Source organism: Bison bison, unplaced genomic scaffold (assembly GCF_000754665.1).
Source record: "Bison bison bison isolate TAMUID 2011002044 unplaced genomic scaffold, Bison_UMD1.0 scf7180017864280, whole genome shotgun sequence".
In the NCBI taxonomy this organism is placed as follows: domain Eukaryota; kingdom Metazoa; phylum Chordata; class Mammalia; order Artiodactyla; family Bovidae; genus Bison; species Bison bison.
Genome location: NW_011494852.1, coordinates 5013117 through 5038709, shown reverse-complemented (window position 1 = coordinate 5038709; position 25593 = coordinate 5013117). Strand labels below are relative to the sequence as shown.

General features: G+C 38.0%; 3 protein-coding genes across 6 annotated transcripts in view; 1 reads left to right on the top strand and 2 right to left on the bottom strand.

The window, feature by feature from the left end:
* Positions 1-3362, bottom strand: part of ZNF260 (zinc finger protein 260) — a 15217-nt gene extending 11855 nt beyond the window's left edge. The window contains exon 1 of the mRNA XM_010849090.1: positions 2942-3362. The gene's annotated coding sequence lies outside the window, so the exon portion shown is untranslated. The remainder of the gene's footprint in view (positions 1-2941) is intronic.
* A 133-nt stretch (positions 3363-3495) lies between these two features.
* Positions 3496-25593, top strand: part of ZNF382 (zinc finger protein 382) — a 63624-nt gene continuing 41526 nt past the window's right edge. The window contains exon 1 of one of the 3 annotated variants that reach the window (XM_010849097.1): positions 3496-3587. The gene's annotated coding sequence lies outside the window, so the exon portion shown is untranslated. Of the gene's footprint in view, positions 3603-25593 lie in introns of all 3 variants that reach the window. The other 2 variants (XM_010849095.1, XM_010849101.1) reach the window with 2 other exon arrangements.
* On the bottom strand, positions 14841-25569 carry ZNF529 (zinc finger protein 529). Of its 2 annotated transcripts, XM_010849092.1 has the most exons (4): positions 24182-25569; positions 22870-22996; positions 18548-18756; positions 14841-18025 (listed from the first exon to the last, which is right to left on the bottom strand). In XM_010849092.1, exons 1-4 carry the CDS (start codon positions 24188-24190, stop codon positions 17345-17347), a joined length of 1026 nt encoding a protein of 341 aa, XP_010847394.1. In that variant the 5' UTR covers positions 24191-25569; the 3' UTR covers positions 14841-17344. The 2 variants fall into 2 exon arrangements, with proteins under 2 accessions (XP_010847394.1, XP_010847393.1); XM_010849091.1 differs by having other exon boundaries at positions 14841-18756; positions 24182-25567.

Sequence of the window (25593 nt, the reverse complement as noted above, 5' to 3'; positions counted from 1 at the left end):
GGATTCTCCAGGCAAGAACACTGGAGTGGGTTGCCATTTCCTTCTCCAATGCATGAAAGGGAAAAGGGAAAGTGACACGACTCTTAGCGACCCCATGGACTGCAGCCTACTAGACTCCTCTGTCCATGGGATTTTCCAGGCAAGAATACTGGAGTGGGGTGCCAGTGGAGAAGGCAAACTCACTGAGCCACTGTAATGAGCCTTTACTCCATTCATACCTGCTGGGTTCTCTCTTACCCCGAGAATACCTCCTTTACATTTCTTCCTCTATCATCAGTTGCTCTTCTTGTTTGAACTGGTTACTTTAAAATTTGAAATAATGACATAGGACTTGGATGAACGTTAAAGCAGCATCTCAGAATTCAGGTTGAGCCCTTAGGACCCTCAGTGGAGTTGAAGGATAAGGAAAGTAAAGCTCCTGGGGATGCACAAAGAAGCTGACTTGTGATAAAGAACAAAGGAATGATGATTCTTTGGCTTAGAAGCCAGAGCACACACATACACATACATGTGAGCACATGGAAAAAGAGTATTTGTAATTTGCATCTCAGGTCAAACTCATTTTGTCATTTAAAGGCTCCACACATTTCAAAAAATGGGAAACAGAATGTATCTTATTTTTCAGAATTTAGGTTATACAGAGAAACTATCAGTGAGTTGCTAGAGTTCTCTAGAATCACAACCTGCATGAGTACCTTTGAGCAGGTGTCATTTACAAGTGACACCTTGTTCCTGATTGAACAGTCACAGTTTTGAATATCATTTTCCCCCATAACAACACATTTCTCATAAATGTGAAGTCACCAACCTTAAGTGATATGGATAAAATGTAAAGGAAGTGACTCTGAAATTATTCGTGGCTCAGAGTTCTTAAAATTTTTAGAGGCCTAATATTTTATCCAGGTTATATTACTCTAAGAGAAATTAAGTGTCCTATAATTAAATGGTCATTCAATTCATTGGTTCAGCAAATGTATTTCTCATTTATTATTTGTATTGAAAAGACCATAGTCTTCGATTTGTAATGGGGTGTTACAGATAAAAGGGTCAAACTTGCTCAGAAGCTCTTCCCTTACTCCAACATAGGATGCTTAGTCTGGCTGGATAGTGCCATGAATTGATGAAAACACAGATGGCAGAAAGGATGGAGGCAACACACAGGAAGGAAGAGGTAATTATGACATTATGGACATGAAGAGTTTGAAGTTCCTATGCAACCTCCAGATGGCATTATCCATTAGACAGTTGGAGAAGCTCAGGACAAGCCTCAAATAGGAATGGTCATTTCATTAGTCCTGTGTCACAGCTGAAGCCATAGTGGAATTTGGTTGCTCCTAAGAGTTCTTAGAAGTGAAAAAGATCAAAGTCGGAAACTCAGGAACACTAATATTTGAGGGACAAACAAACATCACTCACTAATGGAGATTTTTTGCAGGGAGAAGGGACCTTGTTCCTTGGTTTTCACTGGAATTGTAAAAATGAGAGAAGTATTATGGAAGCCAAGGAAACATCAAGAATGAGTCAGTGATAAACACCTGAAAAGGAATGGAGTGAACAGAGAAATCTAATTACTCCATACCAGGTAAAAATGAAAATGTACAAAACAGGCAAGCAAAAATGTGATTTTTATTCCTGCCCTAGTTGCTACATCCCCTCACAACCATTTTTATTTTCTGTGTAAACTCTAAAAGTTTCTTCATACAACTACAAATATACACTCCTACCCCCACTTACTAAAAAAAAAAAAAAAAAGGTAGTATGTTATACCAAACATACACTTTATTTTCTTCATATAACAAAAAACATGGCACTTTTTAAATCTATCTAACATATGGTATATACTTCCGCTTGCTCAAGTCTTTTTTTGGGTCTTTCATTAACATTTAAAAATACCTTGATAAAGCTTTTATACTTTTACTGTTTATCCCTAGGTGTTTTATCAGATTTGTTGCTATTGTAAAGAAAGTAGTCTTCTTTTTAACTATTACTGATTATTTTCTGTATGTATCAAAAATATTATTTCTATATATGAACTTTTGTACTGTGGTACGTTCTCATTTTATTGAAAAATGCGTTGTGTGATTAAAATACTGGAAGAAATTCTTTTTACAGATAAAAGAAAAATTTGTTTCACCACATTTACAAAGGTCATTTGGTTTTGGGGAAAACCTGGTAAAATTAGGAGTCAGATTGCCATGCTCACTGACAAATCAGGGAGTCTTAAATTGATTTTCTGACTTGTGCGTCCAAGACCGGACAACTTGCTTCCCAATTCTGCGCTATCAGCACCAGTGGAAACTACCTCTTAAAAGTTGTTCCTCAGCCCAGGACTTCTCAAAGCGGCCTCACCGGAAGTCCTCCAAAGAATTAAGAAAAGTCAGTACCTCTGGGGAGTCTATATATCCAATAACAAGTTTCCCGGAAATCCTTCCTCTTTAAAAAAAAAATGCTGATTTTGTTTTCTACTCCACAATGGGTCTGCTTTTATACAAAAATCACTTATCGCTCAACTGCTTAGCCTTTTCCCGTTCTCATCTTTCACAGAAACGGATGTTGCAGAGAAATGCACCCTCTTATCATTATTTTAAAAACTAGAAAAGTGAGGTTTAAATGGTACTATCCCAGTAAGTTCCCAACGCCACCCACTCTCACGAAGTTGGAACCACACAGGTTGCAACTCTGCAACCCTCTCACTCTCCCTCACACCCTAAGTCACCCACCGACGAGCCCGCCCCCGTTGCCTTCTGTACCCCTGCCCCCATCCACAGAAGCTTTGAATACTGCTGCACGTCACAGGAGGCGATTCCTCTCCTTCAGTTTCCCCAACCCGGTCGTAGGCTCCGCGAAATCTCCCCTACAACCTAGCCGACCGGACTCTAAGCCCAGAAACCTAGGTCCAGCAACCCAGATCTACGCTTCGCAGAACCAAAACCAAACTCACCAGCAGACAAAGACGACGATGGCGAGCCAGACAGCCTGCGCCTGCGCACTGCCGGCTGCTTAGCATTCCCAGAGGTCTCCTGGGCTCCACCGAGCCCGGGCTCAATACCGGGCGGAATCGGTCGATATTGGTCGGGCGTCCACTTTTCTGATTGTGGACTACATTTCCCAGAAATTTCGGTGGTTCGAGTCAGCTTTCGCGCCTAGTCAACTGCACCCGAGCTTGTGGGACTATCTCCCTGATTGGGGGAGGAGTGTACGTAGCCCGAGACTCATGACTTAGGTAATACTCTACCTGTGCCAGCTACCTCTGGGAGAAGGCAGTGGTAATAAGCTCAGTTCAAGCTCACCCCTAGTTAGGGGTGACTCCAACTAGGAACCGCGGTGCAAGGCAGCGCCAGAAAATTCCAGGGCACGGTCTGAGGCTAGGGGGTGGGGAGAAGCGGGGAGGAGGGGAGTGATTGTGGGGATCTCCGGTTAGGATCCAGCCCGAGGCCATCTTGTCCCTCGCGAATGCGGTGCTGAACTACCTTTCCCAGAGGTCGCTGCGTTCTCAGGCCGGCGGCTCTGCGCGGAGCGGTAACGGAAGCTGGGTGTTAGTCACTGAGCTGTTCCTGACGACTGACGCCTTGCAAGGGAGATTGGAGGTGAAACATCCAGAGGTCTGGGCGGGGATGGAGACTGAGTATTGTCTGTTCAGGCTGAACGGGCGAGGTTGGAGAGGGAAGTGTCGGTTATTATGTATGGCAGTATGTCCTTGTGATGGGTGTGTTCTTATGACAGTGTGTGGTACCGTGTGTGTAGCTTTATGCGGGTGAGTCTGCGAGGTATGATTGTTAATGTGCGATCGTGTGTCATACTGTGTGCTAGTGTGGGTTATCCTGTGACTCTGTGCCCCTGTGATGGGTGTGTGGATTGTTTCTGTGTGACCGTATATATTTCTGTTTGTGTGCATGCATAGGGAGCTTTGTTATTGTACTTCTGTGACTGCGCGCTGGTGGGGATTGTGGCTGTGCAGCACTGTGTGCGGAAGGGAAGGGGAGTCTGTGACTGAGACTGTTACACCTTTGTGTCTTCTGATTGGTGAATCTGGAGAGACTGTCGGTGACCGTCTCATATAGACACAGGATAGCTCTGCGCTTTGCCAGTTAAGACCCTGACTCTTCTGTATGGCTTTATAGTTGAAATGGAAGCCTGGGATCTCCTCTGAGAAGCCCTGGTCAGGGAGGGGCAAGTGAGCTAGATATCCTTGTCATCTGGACCTTAGGAAAGATTTGTTATCTCCTTGTCTCATCTGTGTCTGTTAACCAGGCTTAATGAGTCTGTCCCTTGTGGTTCATAGCCAGTGAACACACCAAGTACTTAAAAAAAATAATAATTTTGTTTATTTATTGGCTGTGCTGCATCTTCCTTGTTTTTTGAGCTTTTCTCTAGTTGCAGGGAGCGGGGTTACTGTCTAGTTGCAGAGCAGTTTTCTCACTGCGGTGGCTTCTTTTATTGCAGAGCACCGGGCTCTAGGGCCCGCTGGCTTCAGCAGTTACGACCGGAATGCTAAGTGGTTAGCTCCGGGGCTCCAGAGCACAGGCACGGTAGTTCTTGGGCACAGGCTTAGTTACTTGGAGGTATGTGAGAATCTTCCCAGATCAGGGAGTGAACCCCTGTCTCCTGCATTGGCAGGCGGATTCTTTTACCATTGAGCCACCAGGGAAGTCCCACATAAAGTACTTTTGATTAAAATAGAAGCATTTATTGGTTGTGACAGTAAGAAGACAGGGAGCCAGCTCTCAAAGCACCGTCTGTGCAAAACTGGATGGGGAAGTTTTAAACCTGGAGCACATGCATAGTACTAAAAGGGCTGCTGCTGCTGCTGCTGCTAAGTCACTTCAGTCGTGTCCGACTCTGTGCGACCCCAGAGACGGCAGCCTACCAGGCTCCCCCATCCCTGGATTCTCCAGGCAAGAACACTGGAGTGGCTTGTCATTTCCTTCTCCAGTGCATGAAAGTGGAAAGTGAAAGTGAAGTCGCTCAGTCGTGTCCGACTCCTAGCGACCCCATGGACTGCAGCCTACCAGGCTCCTCCGCCCATGGGATTTTCCAGGCAAGAGTACTGGAGTGGGGTGCCATTGCCTTCTCTGACTAAAAGGGCAGGCATGGTAAAAAAGACAAAAGCTGCTCTAGGTTGCAAAAAAACTGCAAGCAAAGTGTTTTGGTTGTTTGTGTGCACTGTAACCTTTTAAAAACATCTAGTGTTTGAACTTGCTGTAATTTAACAATTTCTGCAAAACAATCATACTTTGGTTTAACCCCATCCTTTCCCTACTGCTGCCTAGCTAATATATCCTTCAACAAGAGAAATCTCCAAGGAGGAGAAAATAATGGTTATGATATCTATAAGTTATATATAAGATGGCTTGGTATTTTCCCTTTATTTCTAAAATGCTTTATTTTTTCCTGGAGTTGGTTTTTTTCCTTTCTTGGCAGACTTCTAACAGAGACCCATGAAGTAAACTAAAGCCTACTATTTTTCTTTGCACTTCCTAATTTTTAAAATTAATATGTATGCTGAGTATTTTGGTTTTACATATGTACACATATGCAATCATGTAGATACATATACATGTGTATATACTTGCATTTTTAATATTTTCATTTACGTGATATAACTTTCCACATAATTGAAAGTTATTTGAGAATATTTTTAATATTACACAGTGTTGTTTTGTCATATGTGATTAATGCAATAGTCATTGTCTCCTTTATTGCTATAAAAATTCTGATTTTGTTTGAGGGGGCACTGTGCCAAACAACAAATAGGGGGGAAAAAAAACACTTTACATATTTCAGATGTAAACAAAAGCTGTTAGATTGGATTTCTTAGACAGTTCTTTAAAGAGGGGAATGTGGGGAAGGCTCAGTGGACATGTATTCTTTTAGCCTTCTTCCTTTTCTCCTTCCTGCCTGGAAAGTGGATAATAGTGCTGTTCATGGAGCAGCCATCATATAACCATGCATCCACAAGGAAAGGAAGGGTAAGAGAATTAAAGTATTATACTAAATGAAAGTAGAGGATTTTAAATAGTGTATATTGTATGAAAGTTATTTCGTAAACAAAACAAAATTTACCTATAGGTGCATGAAATAAATAGTAGCATTTCAATTCTCTTCATGGTAATGTTGACTGAAAAACACAATGTGATAGCCATGAGTTTCAGTTTTATTTGAATACTTACTGAGCACTATAGCCTGGGAGACAGCCTCTCAGATAGCTCTGAGAAATTACTCTGAAGGTGTACATGCGATTAAAGACACATCTTGGTAGACGGTTATTGCCAGTCATGAAGAATAGATATCTTGGTTAATGATTTTAGTGCTTTCCTAAGTATGGGAAGATGCAAAAATCCAAGTTCATTAAAAAACTCTCCTGAAATAGTTCTAAATAAAGGCTCATTTTCACAGAGCACGGAATGACTGATCCTGAATTTCTGTTCAGTTCAATTCAGTCGCTCAGTTGTGTCTGACTCTTTGCAACCCCATGGACCACAGCACACCAGGCCTCCTGGTCCTTCACCAGCTCCCGGAGTTTACCCAAACACATGTCCATTGAGTCAGTGATGCCATCCAACCATCTCATCCTCTGTCGTCCTCTTCTCCTCCTGCCTTCAATCTTTCCCAGCATCAGGGTCTTTTCCAATGAGTCAGCTCTTTGCATCAGGTGGCCAAAGTATTGGGGTTTCAGCGTCAACATCAGCCCTTCCAATGAACACTCAGGACTGATCTCCTTAGAATGGACTGATTGGCTCTCCTTGCAGTCCAAGAGACTTTCAAGAGTCTTCTCCAACACCAAAGTTCAAAACCATCAATTCTTCTGCACTCAGCTTTCTTTATAGTCCAACTCTCACATCCATACATGACTACTGGAAAAACCATAGCCTTGACTAGATGGACCTTCATTGGCAATGTAATGTCTCTGCTTTTTAATGTGCTATCTAGATTGGTCATAGCTTTCCTTCCAAGGAGTAAGCGTCTTTTAATTTCATGGCTGCAGTCACCATCTGCAGTGATTTTGGAGCCAAAAAAAATAAAGTCTGTCACTGTTTCCACTACTTCCCCAACTATTTGCCATGAAGTGATGGGACCAGATGTCATGATCTCAGTTTTATGAATGTTGAGCTTTAAGCCAACTTTTTCACTCTCCTCTTTCACTTTCATCAAGAGGCTCTTTAGTTCTTCACTTTTTGCCATAAGGGTGGTGTCATCTGCATATCTGAGGTTACTGATATTTCTCCCAGCAATCTTGATTCCAGCTTGTGCTTCATCCAGCCCAGCGTTTCTCATGATGTACTCTGCATATGAGATAAATAAGCAGGGTGACAATATACAGCCTTGATGTACTCCTTTTCCTATTTGGAACCAGTCTGTTGTTCCATGTCCAGTTCTAAGTGTTGCTTCCTGATCTTCATAGAGATTTGTCAAGAGGCAGGTCGGGTGGTCTGGTATTCCCATCTCTTTCAGAATCTTCCACAGTTTATTGTGATCCACACAGTTTAATGCTTTGGCATAGTCAATAAAGTAGAAATGGATGTTTTTCTGGAACTCTCTTGCTTTTTCCATGATCCAGCAGATATTGGCAATTTGATCTCTGGTTCCCCTGCCTTTTCTAAAACCAGCTTGAACATCTGGAAGTTCACGGTTCACGTATTGCTGAAGCCTGGCTTGGAGAATTTTGAGCATTACTTTACTAGCATGTGAGATGAGTACAATTGTGCGGTAGTTTGAGCATTCTTTGGCATTGCCTTTCTTTGGGATTGGAATGAAAACTGACTTTTTCCAATCCTGTGGTCACTGCTGAGTTTTCCAAATTTGCTGGCATATTGAGTGCAGCACTTTCACGGCATCATCTTTCAGGATTTGAAGTAGCTCTACTGGAATTCCATCACCTCCACTAGCTTTGTTCGTAGTGATGCTTTCTAAGGCCCACTTGACTTCACATTCCAGGATGTCTGGCTCTAGGTGAGTGATTACACCACTGTGATTATCTGGGTCATAAAGATCTTTTTTGTACAGTTCTTCTGTGTGTTCTTGCCACCTCTTTTTAATATCTTCTGCTTCTGTTAGGTCCGTACCATTTCTGTCCTTTATTGAGCCCATCTTTGCATGAAATGTTCCCTTGGTATCTCTAATTTTCTTGAAGAGATATCTAGTCTTTCCCATTATATTGTTTTCCTCTGTTTCTTGCACTGATCACTGAGGAAGGTTTTCTTATCTCTCCTTGCTATTCTTTGGAACTCTGCATTCAAATGGGTATATTTTTCCTTTTCTCCTTTGCTTTTCAGCTCTCTTCTTTTCACAGCTATTTGTAAGGGCTCCTCAGACAGCCGTTTTGCTTTTTTGCATTTCTTTTTCTTGGGGATGGTCTTGATCCCTATGTCCTATACAGTGTCACAAACCTCTGTCCATAGTTCATCAGGTACCCTGTCTATCAGATCTAGTCCCTTAAATCTATTTCTCACTTCCACTGTATAATCATAAGGGATTTGACTTAGGTCATACCTAAATGTTCTAGTGGTTTTCCCTACTTTCTTCAATTTAAGTCTGAATTTGGCAATAAGGACTTTATGATCTTAGGATGTTTTATTGTAGTCAGCAACTATAGAGGCTAATGACTTGATTGTAGAACTGGATGGTGATTTGCAATTCTCCCTTTTTGGTAATAAATTCAACCAATGTTTGGGAGACGTTCGTGACCAATTTGTCCCACGATGCTAGAAAGACTCATTCCTAGATCAGGTCAGGACTTCGTTGTTCAGTTCAGCCGCTTAGTCGTGTCTGACATTTGCAACCCCATGGACTGCAGCACGCCAGGCTTCCCTGTCCATCAGCAACTCCCAGAGCTTACTCAAACTCATGTCTTTAGAGTCAGTGATGCCATCCAACTATCTCAACCTCTGTCATCCCATTTTCTTCCCACCTTCAATCTTTCCCCAATGTGGAATTACTGGACTAGGCAATGTTAATGATAGTCATAAAACTCACTGTACCCTCATCTGTCGTACTAGTCAGTTATTGTCTAGGAATTGATTCCCTCTTGCTGCTTCTTCCCATATCTAGAGTTACACTACTACAATCACTTTGATCATATATATATATATAACTATATTTGGTTAATTGTTCAAGTTGCATAGTCATCATTATCTTTATTGGAGGCTCAGTCACACATTTGGTAATGCAAAAAACAATAATTTTGTAAAATAGGCAGAGTATAAGTAGAACAACCAGTAGCATAAGGTCATAACTAAGAATTTAAACCAAGAACTTCCATTCAGCATGGCCCAGTATATTCTTAGTCATCTGACCCAGTCTATTCCTTACCAATTGCTGTCTTTAAAGGTAATGATATATAAGCATTGTTCATAAGGCACTCAGCCTGATTTCCTAGTGTTATTAAGCTGATTATCTTTAGTATGATTTAATTGTTCCCAACAAGCATATTGTTCTGTTAAACTTAAATGACCATAGCCTGTTAGCTATATAAAGCCATCACGTAACAGAAGGAGGGTCCCTCCTAATAATTGGAAACTTATATTCTTTCACTGAAATTTAGCTCGTTGCTCTGAGCTTGAGTAACTTTGAAAGAAAATTCATACTTATGGCTAGGGTCAGAGCAAGTATGATTGACAGGCCAACTGAGGGGGTCCCATCTAGTAATATCAATAGTGGCCCAAATAGAACTATAACTTCTTTCTTCTACAATAAATTTCCTGAGGGCTATCAACTCATTGCCTTGGAGAGGAGAAATCCACCAAGGTAACTCAGAAGTTCTGGACATAGGTAATTGACTATAAGCCCAACAGTTGGATTAATTTTTAAATTCTGCATAGGATTTTGCCTGTGATAGAAAACATTTGATTCATATGCAAAAGTCCAGTATATCAGGAGAACACTATAAATAATCATATAGTTTAGGTTCTGAATCTTGGGATAGCTTTTTATTTCTGATGTTGTCTTCTTGTCCTGGTGAGTGTCATTTCCTCTCTGAGCGCTGTTTTAAGTGAGTTCAGTAGTCTGCTATATAGATCAGTATAGTGCCGGGGCTCATTTTAAGTGGGAAATATTCCAAGAGTCAGTTCTTTCATTTTTGCTGCACATCAAGTACTTTGAGTTCTTTTTTTTTTTAATTTTTAAAATTATATATTTAAAATTTTTACTTTTGACTGCCCTGGTCTTACCTGCTGTACATGGGCTTTCTTTAGTTGTGGCAAGTGCGGGGGCTGCTCTCTAGTTACACTGCATGAGCTTTATCGCAATGCCTGTGGCTTCTCTTGTTGCAGAGTGCAGGCTTCATTTAGTAGCTAGGGCTCATGGGCTCCAGAGTCCTAGATATCATTTTGAGATAGTGATTTTCTTTCCTTCAAGCATTACCCAGAAGTGAAATTACTCAATTCTATGATAATTGTATTTTTAAACTTTTGAGAAACTTCTGTTTTCCTTAGTGGCTGTGCCAATTTACATCCCTACCAACAGTGCACAAGGGTTCCCTTTTCTCCACATCTTCACCAACACTTGTTATTTCTTGTCATTTTGGTGATAGCTATTTTAACAGATGTAAGATAGTATCTTATTCTGGTTTTGAGTTGTATTTCCTTGATGATTAGTGAAGTTGAACATCTTTTCGTGTACGTGTGGGTCATTTGCTAGAATTCTTTGGAAAATGTCCATTAAGATCATCTACACATTTTTTATTTGGATTATTATTTTGCGATTGAGTTGTATGAACTTTATATATTTTCCATTTAACCCCCATATGATATGTAATCTGCAAATATGTTCTTCTGTTCCATAGGTTGCCTTTTCATTTTGTTGTTTCCTTTGCTGTACAGAAACTTTTTAGTTTGATGTAGTCCCACTTGTTTATTTTTGCTTTTGTTGTCAAGTCCAAAAAATCATTGCTAAGACTGAAGTTTGAAAGCTTACCCCCCTTAGGAATTTTGTGATTTCAGGTCTTATGTTCAATTCCTTGATCCGTTTGAGTTGATTTTGTGTACAGTGTAAGACAGTGGCTCAGTTTCATTCATTTACACGTGGTGTCCAGTTCTCTCAACACCATTTATGGAAGAGAATATCCTTGTGTCCAGTTTTCCCAGCACCACTTAGGGAAGAGAATATCCTTTTCCCATTGTATATTCTTGGCTTCTTTCTCATTAATTATAACAATGTGTGGGTTTGTTTCTGGGCTCTCTATTCTGTTCCACTTATTTACATGTCAGTTTTTATGCCAATACCACACTGTTTTGATTCCTAAGGCTTTGTAATACAGTTTAAAATCAGGATTATTTTATATTTCTGTGAAAAATGCCATTGAAATTTTATATAGTTGTGTTGAATCTGAAAAATCTTTGGGGGTAACATGGATATTGAAAAATATTAATTCTTACAACCCATAAGCACAGAATATTTTTCCATTTATTTATGTCTCCTTCAGTTTGTTTTGTCAAAGTCATAGTTTTCAGTGTACAGGTCTTTAACCTCCTTGGTTAAATTTATTCCTAGGTATTTCATTTTTAAAAAATACTGTTTTATAAAAAAATAAAATAAAAAAACATAAAAATACTGTTTTATTGATCTATAGTGTTTTTGCCTGGAGAATCCCAGGAATGGGGGAGCCTGGTGGGCTGCTGTCTCTGGGGTCGCACAGAGTTGGACACAACTGAAGCGACTTAGCAGCAGCAGCAGCAGCAGCAACAGTGATTTACAATATTGTATTATTATAGGTATATTATATAGAGATTCAAATTTTTTAAAATTATATTCCATTTAAAGTTATAAAATATTGGTTATATTCCCTGTGCTGTACAATATATCCTTGCAATTTATTTATTTTATACATAGTAATTTGTATCTTTACCCCCTACCCTTGCCTTGCTCCTCCCCCTTCCCTCTTCTCATAGGTAACCACTACTCCTCTGTATCTGTGTTTGTTATATTTATTCATTTGTTTTATTTAATAAGTGGTATCCTATAGTACTTATGTTTCTCTGTCTGACTTATTTCACTAAGTGTAATCCCCTCTAGGTCCATCCATGTTGGTCCAAGTGGCAAAATTTCATTCTTTTCTATGGCTGAGTAGTGTTCCATTGTGTATATGTATGTGTGTGTGTGTGTCTTATTTATAGTTGATCTACAATATTAGTTATATACGTGTGTGTGTGTGTGTGTATACCCCACAGCTCCTTTATCCATTCTTTATCCATTCATCTGGACACTTACTTAGGTTGCTTCCGTATCTTAGTTGTTATAAATACTATAGTGCTGCTCTGAACACTGGGGGCATGTTACTGCTGCATTTGGAGTGATAGTTTATATATTGCCTCTGTAAATGCCTACCAGATAATAAGGGGAGGAATACCACCTAATAAGTGCTGTGTCACAACAGTCAATGCCCCAGTCATACTTACACCCTCTCAGTGGACCTGCCAGCCAGGAAATGAGGTGTGCTTCACGATTCTTGGGCTAGGATGGTAGTCAGTGTTCCACTCACGTATACAGTCTTTATAGATGCCCATTATTAATGGGCAGGGATGGCTGTCAGGTCTCTGTTCACACACATAGCATCTGCATGTGCCTCTGCAGATACTTACTGGCAAAAAGGGAGGATAGTGCTGCTAGGTGTCATGCATAATAGTGTGAAAGATTGGCATTTTTAAAGTGTTCAGCCAGTGTAGAGTTGGCATTGTCAATAGGGTTTTGTTTTGCAGGTCAGCAACCTTCTCAGCCCTTTGGATAGGAAAAGCAAGTATACTTTGGACATTTTATTTTTTTGTTATTGTTTAGGGTTTTGGTAGTTATTTGCACTTGGTGGTATTTCTAATTTCAAGCTTCTCAGGTGCTCAGGTTGGAATAATGGGAAGACAAAACAACAAAACACCCAATTCTCCACCAGGGAACTCACCACTGGGCTGGGTTTTTCCTCAAATCCTAAGGTCAATCCAGTTGACCCTCATTTTTCCAACTTGTAGTTTCTTTCTTATCTTTGCTCTTTGCACATATGAGATTTTTTTTTTCCTGCTTCTAAGATTCTCCCTTTATCATGGATTTTAATCAATGTAGTTATGAGTCCTTGGGAATAGTTGTGCCCCTGATCCTACCCCCACCCCCACCCCCCTCTGCCTTGTCTCTTGTGCTTGGAATGGGTTGAACTTAGATCTGTGGGTTTACAGTTTTCATCAAATTTGGAAAGTTTTCAGCAATTATTTCTCCAATTATTTTTTTGTCCCCTGCCCATTCTTCTTCCTGTCTTTCAGGGATCTCTACTACACATCATTAGGCTAGATGAAGTTGTCCTACAGCTCTCTTCTCATTCTATAGTTTTTATTGCTATGTCTTCAAATTTGCTAATGCTTGCTTTTGGAGTGTTTAATCGATTAATCCTATTAACTGTATTCTCAGACACTATTGTTTTTAACCTCTAGATTGGTTTGAGTCTTAAATATTTTCCACATCAGTACTTACCAAGATCAATCTCTCTTGTTCCTTTTTGGACATGCAGGATATAGTTTTGTACTGCTAGTATCTATTAACAAATACAAAATCTTGTAAATCAAATACAAAATCTATGTTTGTCACTTCTGGATTTGTTTCTCTTGATTTTTCTACTTAATCATGTGTGCCTGCTTATAAAACTTATTTACTACCAGGCAGTATGAAAGTTACCTTCAGTATCCTTGGTACTTTTTACATTTCTATAAATATACTCAAGTTTTGTTCTGGAATATACTTATGATACTTGAAAACAGTTTGTTGAAGATTTGCTTTAAGCTCTGCTGGGTGGGACCAGGAAAGCCTTAGTCTAGTGCTAACTTGCCTCTCTACTGAGGCAATAGCTTTTTGAGTAATCTAACCAGTGCCCTGTGAATTACGAAGTTTACCCTTCTTGCTCATGGGGACACAAACAATTCCTGACCCTGTGTGAGCTCCAAGGATTGCCTTTGCTCTTAAGCATTTCTTTTGCTGGTCATAGGTGGTCTCCTTGATCCCCTGCAGTGATTAGAACTTGACTAAATACTCTGCCCTGCAAACTTTAGCCATCACTGCCTCCCTGGACTCTCAGCTCCATCTTTTCTACTTAAGGCGGTTGGTTACAAAGCTTCTGTATATTACCCCTCCCAGTGCTGAGATGTGGAAATGCTGTCTAAGCAGTACACTGGGTCAAATGTATGGACCACATTTGTTTGTTTATACTTTGTTAGGCATGACCATTCTGTTGTCTGGTGTCCAATGTCTGAAATTATGTATATCTCATACTTTAGTGTTTTGTTATTTTAGGCCGGAAGGTAAATCCAGCCTGTATTATTCCCATTTTTGGCTGCAAACAATGTTAAAAAAAAAAATTCTGTGCTTAAAAATTGCAAGAAAGCAGAGCTTCCATATACCATTCTCCCAATTTGCCGAATACTAACATTTTACATTACCATAGTATAATGATGGAAATCAGGATATTAACATTGGGCACAATACTATCAAACAAATGACAGGCCTTGATTGGCTTCCATCAAGTTTTCTCCACTAATTTTCCAAAAATTGAATTCACAATCCTATGTTGTATTTTGTTCCCTTGCCTTTTATAACCTGGAAAGGTTATGAACTTTTGGAGAACTGGGCAAGTTATTTTACAAAAGGTTCTGCATTTTGGATCTGCCTGCAGTTCTCTCATTATTAGGACACAGTTATGCATGTTTTGGTCTTCCCAGGTAGCACTAGTGGTAAAGAACCTGCCTGCCAATGCAGGAAACGTAAGAGATACGGTTCAATCCCTGGGTTGGGAAGATCCCTTGGAGGAAGGCATGGCAACCCACTCCAGTATTCTTGCCTGGAGAATCCCATGAACAAAGGAGCCTGGGGGGGCTATGGTCCATTGGGTCACAAAGAGTCGGACATGACTAAAGCGACTTAGCACATAGCACATGCATGTTTTGGTGAGAATACTACCCAAGTCTTTGCCCTTCTTAGTGAATCACCTTGATGCCAATGTCACTATTGGTGATTATTTGGGTAAAAGTGCTGTAAGCAATGTTTTATCTTTATAATTAAATACTTGGGAGAGATATTATGAGATAATTCTAATATCCCATTTTTCCCTTATACTTTCACCTTCATATTTACCATTCATCAATGGATTTTTTTATATAATTATAAAATTATGGTGATTTTCTATTTTCCTCATTCCCTTTATGAAGTAGAATTCTTCATCATTAAATTGAACCAGAATTCTTTCTTTGGGGTAGCCAATTTCATGGTTGATGGCAGCAATAAACAGGATAGGTCAGGAACATCTCCTTGTATTTTGCAGGGGAAAAAAACAAAGCTTCCAAGTAGTGTAGGGAACATGTGGAAGAGATAAAGGAGGAAATGAAAAAAAAAAGAAAATGGAAACAAGTACAGTTTTGTCAATTTGAGCACCATGAACAAGAATCAAAAACAACAGTTTACAATAATAATTATGTTCTGGTTTATCAGATTAGCAGATTGTGAAGTGACACGAGCTCATAACAAAGTTCAAAGAAAAATATTAATGATATATGACCAAAATGTAGCTATAAGTACAAATAAGGGAGACAATAAGAATGTTGTATTAATTTTTTAATTTATTCATTAGCGTTTCAAAAAATAAGTATCAAGACACATGTTTATTTTACTTGTCATTAATTTTAAGTCTGTATATAAGGTTTTGATAGCTCACTGTTTTAATTTGTTCAAGCAAGCAAAAAATATTAAACCACAAGAAGAATTGTGGGGCAAGTAGTTCTGGAGTACTACCCAAGAAGAGGGAAATTAATCAGCATGATGGTAACTTAGAATAACCAGTTAGAGTAGGATAGAAGAGTAACTCACCAGTGTGGTAACATGATAGCTCAGTAAGTAGAGTGAGGTATTGATAACAATATTAATAATTATAATACAGTTGAACTATTTCAAAGATATGAAATAGCAAGTATCCTAATAAGGGTAGTAACAGAGACTCATTCTTTTATTCTGTAGGACATGAACTACCTATCAGTTATATACTTTTATTAACTGCTAGCTTAAATAAAATACTAATAAGGAATATGTAAGGGAAGCATAGCTCAATAATACCCAAGTAGAAAACAGCTTACTTACTACTGCTGATCATGCAAAACTGGGCAGGACACAAATCTCAAAAATTAGAATCTAATGAATGATAGTGATGTAAATATATGTAAATATAACAGGTAAATATTCTTATAAAAAATCTATTAACCAGTGTGGCTTTTGATCACTTTGATTAACAACCAGGTCAACTTTCCTAAGAAAGAGATGATGGGTGGTTAAGATTTGCAACCTTATTAGCTGTCTTATTTTCTTTTTCATCTTTTTTTTCTGAGTCAGCTGAGACTGCTAAAATCAAAGGTCTACTGATAGTCCAACTGCCAACCACAGTAAGACAACACTGAGTGGGAATAACAGGGAAAATTATAAAACCCAATCAAAGCCATGCAATAGTAGTGTTTATAAACCCTCTTTATTTAAGTTTAGTGATCAATTTATAATCCTTGCAATAGCTGTAAAGTTTCCCCTCCATTTAAAGCTACTAAGAGACTGCTAAGATTGGGTTAGAATATTTTATGAAATATTTAAAATGCCATTTCATTTGGATCCTGACTGGTACTGCCTAGAGGTGAAAAGGTTCCTTAAAGGAATTGTGTTGCAGGAGGTATTTAGGGAAATCTGTTGTGTCAAAACAACATAGAAACTCAAAAAGAACTCAAACATTTGATGATAATGGAAAGTTTAAACATCTACCATTAAAACAAAATCAATAGAAAACAAATCTACACAAACACCTTGCAGGACCACAATACTTTAAAACCATATAGTATCTGAGAGTTCTGGCTCTTTGGAGAAGATAAGTATACCATATATAACAAGCAAAAAATTAGAATGCAAAAGATATATCTGAGCAATATTACAGAACAGTAAGCCAAAAGCAATAGCCAAAAAAACAAAAACACAAGCACCAAAAGTAACTGTAAGCAAAACATCCATGGATAAACTCATATGAAAAATAACTCAAATAATTGATAATTAGGAGAATACATTTCTCACATTTAAAAAATGGATTAACAGGGACCATCCTATGTGAATGGATATTCAGAATGTTGACTGATATAAAAAGGAGGAATATTTGGCACTATTGAACAAAGCTGAAAGTATTTATCTCATGAATGAACAATTCTGCTTCTAGAATGGCCATAAATTCTGAAAACAGTTTTAAAAGAGAGTGAATCTTGTCAATAAATACACAGGTTTTTTTCAGTGAAACTCAGAAACAAATAGGCTTTATACATGTCTTTCATTCAAAAGACTCCTCCCTAGTATAACTTGTTCAGTATCAAGTAAGGTGCCTGCCCATACTAAAAGCATTACCACATTCCTTACATTCATAGGGTTTCTTACCATTGTGAGTTCTCTGATGTTTTGTAAAGGATGAACTATGTCTAAAGGCCTTCCCACATGCTTTACATTCATAAGGTTTCTCTCCAGTATGAATTCTCTGATGTTCAGTAAGGGCTGAACTGTGTCTAAAAGCCTTCTCACATACCTTACATTCATATGGTTTCTCACCACTATGAATTCTTTGATGTTGAATAAGAGCTGAAGTAAGTCTAAAGAACTTTCCACATTCTTTACATTCATAAGGTTTCTGACCACTGTGAATTCTCTGATGTCGAGTAAGTTCACTTCCTACTCCAAAAGCTTTCCCACATTCCTTACATTTATATGGTTTCTCGCCAGTATGAATTCTCTGATGTCTGGTCAGGGATGAACTATTTCTAAAGACCTTTCCACATGCCTTGCATTCATAGGGTTTCTTACCAGTATGAATTCTTTGATGTCGAGCAAGTTCTCTACAGACTCCAAAAGTCTTCCCACATTGTTTACACGCATAAGGTTTTTCACCAGTATGAATTCTCTGATGTTCAATAAGCTGTGAACTAATTCTAAAGACCTTCTCACATTGAATACATTTGTATGGTTTCTCACCAGTATGAATTCTCTGATGTTCGGTTAGCTGTGAATGAAATCGAAAATCCTTGCCACATTCCATACATTTGTAAGGTTTCTCATCAGTATGGATTTTCTGATGTCTAGTAAGTTGTGCATGCACTCTAAAAGATTTCCCACAGAAAGTGCATTCATAGGGTTTCTTACAATCGTGAATTCTTTGAAATGAAGTGATTGCTTCAATTCCTCTAAAAGTCCTTCCATATTCCTTACATTTATAGCACTTCTGATCATCACGGTGTACACTAAGAGCTTCATAAAAACTAAATACATTCCCACATTCCATACATTTACAAGGTTTCACAGCAGTATGAATATTCAGTTGTAGGGTATAGGGGTCATCTACTCCAAAGGTTTCCCAATATTTACTACATTCAGAGGTTTTTTTACCACTGTGAATTTTCTCATATTCATCAACACTTAATTCACAACTAAGGACCTTCCCATACTGCTTATATTCAAAGGGCTTCTTGCTATCATGAAATCTCTGATGTAATGTAAGAAATTTGTGGTTTTCGTAACTGGGTACCTTTTCAGAGATGATTTTTATTTGACTGAAACTTCCCACTTCAGGTCTTTGTACTTCAGTCTTCCTTTGGCTTTGCCAATCATTTCTAAAAATGGAGTTCTGAAGGCCAACTAATTTACTGTTTTCTATTACTTCCCACTGAGAATTATTTTTTTCAAGAATGACCTTGTCTACAGATAAAGTCTTTGTGTCGTACTTGGATTCCAAGTCTGAAAGAAAGGGAAAAGAAAAATTTCTTTTTTCATGTGTCACAAAAATAAAAGTTATAAAATGCACAGTAGAAAAACTGAAAATAATTCACAGCATAAATGGATGATTAAAATATTGTTAATAAAGTTTGAAGAAAGGTAAAGAGAGCTCAGAGAAGGATAAGAGCATAATAACATAAGGATATGAAGTTTGTGATAAGAGATATGGATTGGCAGTGGGTCTGAAATTTTGGTGTTGGATTATCACCTAGTAAGCTTGTCAAAGGCAATGGCACCCCACTCTAGTCCTCTTGCCTGGCAAATCCCATGGACGGAGGAGCCTGGTGGGCTGCAGTCCATGGGGTCGCTAGGAGTTGGACACGACTGAGCGACTTCACTTTCACTTTTCACTTTCATGCACTGGAGGAGGAAATGGCAACCCACTCCAGTGTTCTTGCCTAGAGAATCCCAGGGACAGGGGACCCTGGTGGGCTTCTGTCTATGGGGTCACACAAAGTCGGACACGACTGAAGTGACTTAGCAGTAGCAGTAGCAGTAGCAGTAAGCTTGTCAAACACTGATGTGCCTGAACTAATCCATAATCCAGATAAACTGAATCAACATTTACAAATACGGAATTTAGTTATTGGCTATCTTGTAGAGATACTGTGAATACAGATGAAAATTTGATAATCTATACATTCTAACAGTTTTCTGAGATTTTTCTTTTATAATACAATCCCAATACTTTACCATGGATAACAAGGTTGTGCTTGTAAGACAGTACTTTAATCCATTATCCCCTTTCACCTAATCTTTTTTCACCTCCTACGTCAAACCACATTTCCTATCATTTAGAGATACCCACAAGATGTTTCATTTCTCAGAAACGGACTCCTTATACACCATCTCCTTTTCATTGTCCAGGTCTAAAAGTAAGTACCCTCAGAAATGATGTACTACTAGCTGACTCTAAGTAAGTTCATATATCCGTCTCTATTCCAATACCTAGTTCCTTGCCCTCATACCCATTTTTTTTTCAATTTTGTATTCTGAAATTTACTCTGTTGTCATACTGTTTATTTCCTTATTCCTTAAACTTCAAAAAGACAAAATCATTATTTTATGTCCCACTGAATATCAAGGCTCAAGGTCATAGTAGTTGACAGTTACAAGAAAAGTAAATCACTGGTTGAAAGGAATCTAAGAATAAAAGCAAATATTACAAATATGTCACTGGAGAATACAACTATCAAAGTAACTATAAGAATAGTACAATAGTTACAGCATGCCTCCATGCTTTTAAAAATATCACACTACACTACAGTGATTTTATATACATAAATTTATATACATATGAAATTTCTAATATAGTAAGACATATGTATATATATAATAGTGTTTATAAATGATTGTTTTCTAATTGCCTCTCTACTTATACATATTATCTCCATCATTGCTATTCATTTCCTCCTATGCAAACTCATGAGTTTCTTTATCCCATATATCAATAAAGATGATGTTTTATTTACTTCTCTTCAGCAGTATTGTCACTATTATTCATCTATCCTATTGAAATCCTAGTTTATATTTACATGTTTTCCTTCATGCTCTTTCCCAAATACTCCATTTTCTTATACTCAAAACTAACCATTGCTATATTTCCCCCAAAATATCAGTGTTTTATATATTATAATAGGTATATACCATATTTTAAGGCTTCTGCAGTTCTGAGTAAAGCTGTGGCTGAAATGCTATGTAAAAGTGGAGGTAGGAGGTGGGAAAAAAGGGAGGTAGAGGTGGGAAATAGTGTAAGGCACCTTGTAACAATCTGTTGGACCTAGCTGGAGATTGGCAATCAATGAGGGAAGAACCTGAGGAAAATCCAAAGTGACTGATACACATTGTATGATAAAGAACAAAAATAATTTCCTGTGACTGAATTATGTTATGTATAATTAAGGTGAAATAATGCAAACATCTTATTTGACTGCAACAATAAAATCATAAATGAATGCCAGTATCAGTAAATTAAAAGTACTTCCTTTTAGAAATGAAGAAGCTTTCTATCAAACAATTGTTCAGTTGTTGTGGAAATGTATTGAAATTTCTGAGAATAGTGGCACTGAAAATATTACATATTGAAAATCCATGAAACAACATTAGTCACAAAGAAAGGATTTAAATGTTTATATTAATAAAAATGAAAGAATGAAAATAACCAGTGTATACATCCCATTCAAGAAGATAGAAGAGAACAAAGTGACCTAAAGAAAAGGTGAGGGGAGAATTGAATAAATACAGAATCAGAATGTGATGAGTTATAAACATGTAAAGAGTATAATTAACAAATATAAAATGTAAATGACAAAGAAGGGAAAGAACCATCACAGAGGATATTTTTAAAAATGATATTAGATTCCTCTGCTAATCAATTTGAAAATGTTGACATAAATTATTTTGTAGGTAAATAAATAGTGAAAACCCTAGATGCCATAAAAGTTGGGGGAAAAAAAGAACAATTTGCTAGAAAGAGATAAAATTGTCAAAGACTTACCTCCCATGAAAAAAAAAAAAATCATAAGCATGCCTATTACCTAAGATGTGGCAGTAAGCCAGGTAATGAGCCAGGGCTCCTAAAATAAAGATCTGAGCCATAACCTGGAGCAGGGAAGGTAGAAGATATGCCCTTGACGGTTGTGACAGAAGCAAGAATGTTATAATATTAATGAGTCATGACAAAATTCACAAAAATTATCTGAAGGAGACCGCCATTTTGACAATGCAAGAATTGAAAAAGGGGGAAAAATAATTTGTGTACTAAAATATGTTAAGTAAACAACTAAATAAAATTTATAGCTAGTATTTTTAAAGAAGCAAAACACATAAAACATGGAAGACCAGAAGAACTCACTTTTAACCAATTCAGGTGTATGGTCTAGGATAGGGAAGATATAGAGTGAGGCTAGGAAAACTTCAGAAAGCAATAATATATTCAAGAAATAAAGAATCATGTCAATGGTACACAAAAATCCATAAGGAATTCCTCAGTATTTATATAGCTAGGTATCAACAATCAAAGGCTGGGATGGGTTAAAGTATACTAAACTAATAAAAATCAACAAATCCATAATGACACATAAAGAAGAGATCAGTCAAATGGAGTTTCCCCAAAACATCACAGGGGCTTGCCTCCTCTTGAACAGGCTAGGCTTTTTATTCTGGTGATGACTTTCCTTGTTTCATCAAGTCTTTACTTTCCTGGCCCCATTTACTTGTCACATCCCACACAACCCTCCAGAGCAACTTTCTTTCCATCAATAAGGTAGTTACAACTGGCTTAGAAATGGAACACCCTGCTTACAAGACAGAAATGTAACATAATAAAACCTGCTTCTGATACTAATTAGCCATGTAACCTTGGAGAGGTAGCCTAAATATTAGTCTTAGCAATCTCTTCAAAGAAATATAATGCAAGTAGTATTTATGTCATAGGGTTGCAGAATTAGGTAACTCAGTATATTAAAAGGGCTTAAAACAGGGCCTGGTACAAGGCAAGAACTACATGAGCTGAGAGGAAAACAAGTAGCTTTCTAAAACATTAAGAGGTCCTTGCTAGAATTCTGACTTAATGTTAAATGCAAAGTTCTTTAACCTCGTAGAAGGTATAAGACAATACTTGTATCAGGCAATGAATATGAATTCTGTTTGCCAATCTAACAACATAAATTATTCTTTTGATAATCATATCAAATCAAGACAGTATCTTAGCTGTTCTCCCAGAGGTGGGTAAGGAAATAATATGAAGAATTTAAAGCAACTCTGGGCTCAAACAAAATACAACAGATACCTTAAAGGATATACTCTATATATCCTATAATCAGATCTAGCTCTCTGGGTATCAAGGAAGGCAGAAATTATATGAAGAAACTAAGAAGGGAATTCATACAAATTATATGAAGAATGATAAAGGTTCTAAAAGGAGGTGTCATCTCCAAAACCATGCTCAATCCATGCATTTGGAAACTTGGAGAAGAAATTCATCTAGTGTCTTAAAAAATAGCATTGAATTAACTGAATGTCAACTGATAGTCTACAGAACATATTCTAAATTATGTGAACAGCCAAATTTACCCAATGAGACCAAGTTGCTATAATTTTCCATCATCACATCCCAGTACAAGTCCCTCTGAGCAGAATCCAGATATTCCCACTCCTCCTGAGAGAAGCTGATGACCACATCCCTGAATGTCACCAATTCCTAAACAAGAAACACATATTACATGTAAAATTGAAGGAAACATTTTTGACTAAAAGATAAAAAAGAATTAAACTATTACATATAGAATGGATAAACAACAAGGGCCTAGTGTATAGCACAGAGAACTATTTAATATCCTGTGGTAAACCATAATGAAAATATGAAAAAGAATATATATTTGTATAAATGAATCACTTTGCTGTATAGCAGAAATTAACACAGCATTGTAAATGAACATTGTACGTCACATGCCTGTGGCATGAATTATCAATGATAATGAATTTTTACATCCTTGTTCCTCAGTACAGGAAAAATATATAGCTTAGAAAATAGGGTATGAACAATGTTTTAAAATTTCTTACAACCCCAAGTTCATCACTGTTAATCACCATTTCACATTATATAAGAATTATAACTTCTAATGAAAAATTATTTATTAAGTGCTTTTTAGTGGCTGCAGAGTAGTGTGCTTGGTGAAAATATATGTGCCTTAATTATATTTAGACATAGGTTGGATAAGGTCTTCTCCAATTCTGAAATCAACAATAATCTACTATTTATGTCTGAGACTGCTGCTGCTAAGTCACTTCAGTCGTGTCCGACTCTGTGTGACCCCATAGACGGCAGCCCACCAGGCTTCCCCGTCCCTGGGATTCTCCAGGCAAGAACACGAGTGGGTTGCCATTTCCTTCTCCAATGCATGAAAGTGAAAAGTGAAAGTGAAGTTGCGTAGTCATGTCCGACTCTTTGAGACCCCATGGACTGCAGCCCACCAGGCTCCTCCGTCCATGGGATTTTCCAGGCAAGAGTACTGGACTAGTCAACATCAAATCCAATCTACCTGGAAAATCAGGTCTGTTCAGAAGTAGAGTTTGCTCATATGTCATTAAATGGATCCATTTGCTTTTTTTCTCAAGACTATGTAAAAGGATGGTAAATGCCTCCCTCTGGGGATTCTGTTTCTACCCTATAACCGCTCTGAATAAAAAATGTATACATAGGAACACTAAACATTACTTGGAAAAGAGGTAGGCACACAGAAGGTACAGTGTGCTGTTTGACTCCAACTCTCACTAGAAAGTGAAAATGGTTTTCATGAGGATGTGGGGGGTAGGCTCTTAAAGCTGTTTTCTTGGAAGATTCAGGTAAATGAAATGTTCACAAAGGAGAGAAACAGCAACTTACATGGTCCATGGTTAGAACTGTAAAGAATTGGTCGAGGAATTCCACTTCTGGTATGACAGCATGAGGAGTTCTATGGAGATTGTCCCCATTGAAACTGGTGAAAATTATATATAAAAACAAAGCAAATGAAGAAACATTTGTTCAAGAAAATCTAGTAAAACTTACTAAGAACTGTAAAAGTCTGCAGTATCTGAACCTAATCTGCACCCTTCCTTATCCCTCCATCCTAGTGAGAAAAAGATTCTATTCCAAACTTGTACAACTAAGGACACAAACTTCCTCACTCCTCCTCAATCTCTGCTCCCAGTCAGGTAACTATCTTCCTGGGAGGAGGAGAACATCAGCATTTCTCATTTGCCCCCAGCTACCTTTGCTCAGGCAAATGCAACTAAGGCATGCAACTGCCTAGCAGCCAGGTGAGAAATGTAGGCTGTACCTTGGGTGTGGCACTGCTGAGAATACTGCGGTTTCAATCATCTTTGCTTTGGCTCATGGGGTAGGAGTTCCATGCCAAGAGAGGGAAGCTGAGACCTAAGACTACTGAGCAAGCCCCTCCATATCCCTCTCCATTTCCAATGGAGTGTGGAGAAGTTCAAGGATAAGGACATTCTCAAAAACAGTGGAAATTTTAGTGAAAAGCTATTGGGGTTAGTGAAAGGCTATAAAGATTGAAAAATTCATTGGAGATAAATGCTAAACTGTAGGCAGGCTATTTTTGTTAGAAGGGACCAGAGAAAGATATTTGGGGAGCCCTTTCTACTGTCAGAACAAATCTCAAATACTGACTTGATTTCCTTAGTCTGTGAAGCAGTGTATCCCTAGGACATTTCTGAAAATAATAGTGCCATCAGTCACAATTAGGGAATCGTAACAGCTTGGTGTGGTCAGGTAAAGAGACATTCAAAGAGCCTTGTCAAGACCACTGCCATCCAAGGGTGACTGTGTAATAGTCAAGTCTATACCCCAAGGAGCACTATTAGAGATTTACACTATAGGGGAGATAGATTTCACTTAATTTAGCCAGTTACTAAATAAATATAAATAACAATAACAAGAGGGGAAGGAGACAAAACTATCACAGTTGAAACAACTATCTAAAAATGTCAACTTTCCATAAACAAGACAGGATAATATAACCCATAAACCAAAAACAAAACCAACAATAGAAACTGACTGTGAAAACAACTAGATTGAACAAAGAATTCAAAGTAACAACTATAAATATATTCAAATAAACAATAAACATGCTTAAAGTAAATGAAGGTATGATCATAATGTCATAATCTGTGAAGAGACAGAAGTTATTTAATATCACCAGGTAGTTGGTGATGGACAGGGAAGTCTGGTGTGCTGCAGTCCATGGAGTCCCAGGACTGAGCAACTGAACTGAACTGAGTATCACCAGATGTAAA

What these genes read in the sequence shown, in the direction of transcription:
- ZNF529 (XM_010849091.1), bottom strand. An exon ending in TAGCAACTTGGTCTCATTGG is followed by an intron (nt 18,757 to 22,869) that starts GTAAATTTGGCT and finishes CCTTTCTTTCAG; the next exon opens with ACTTGGAATCCAAGTACGAC.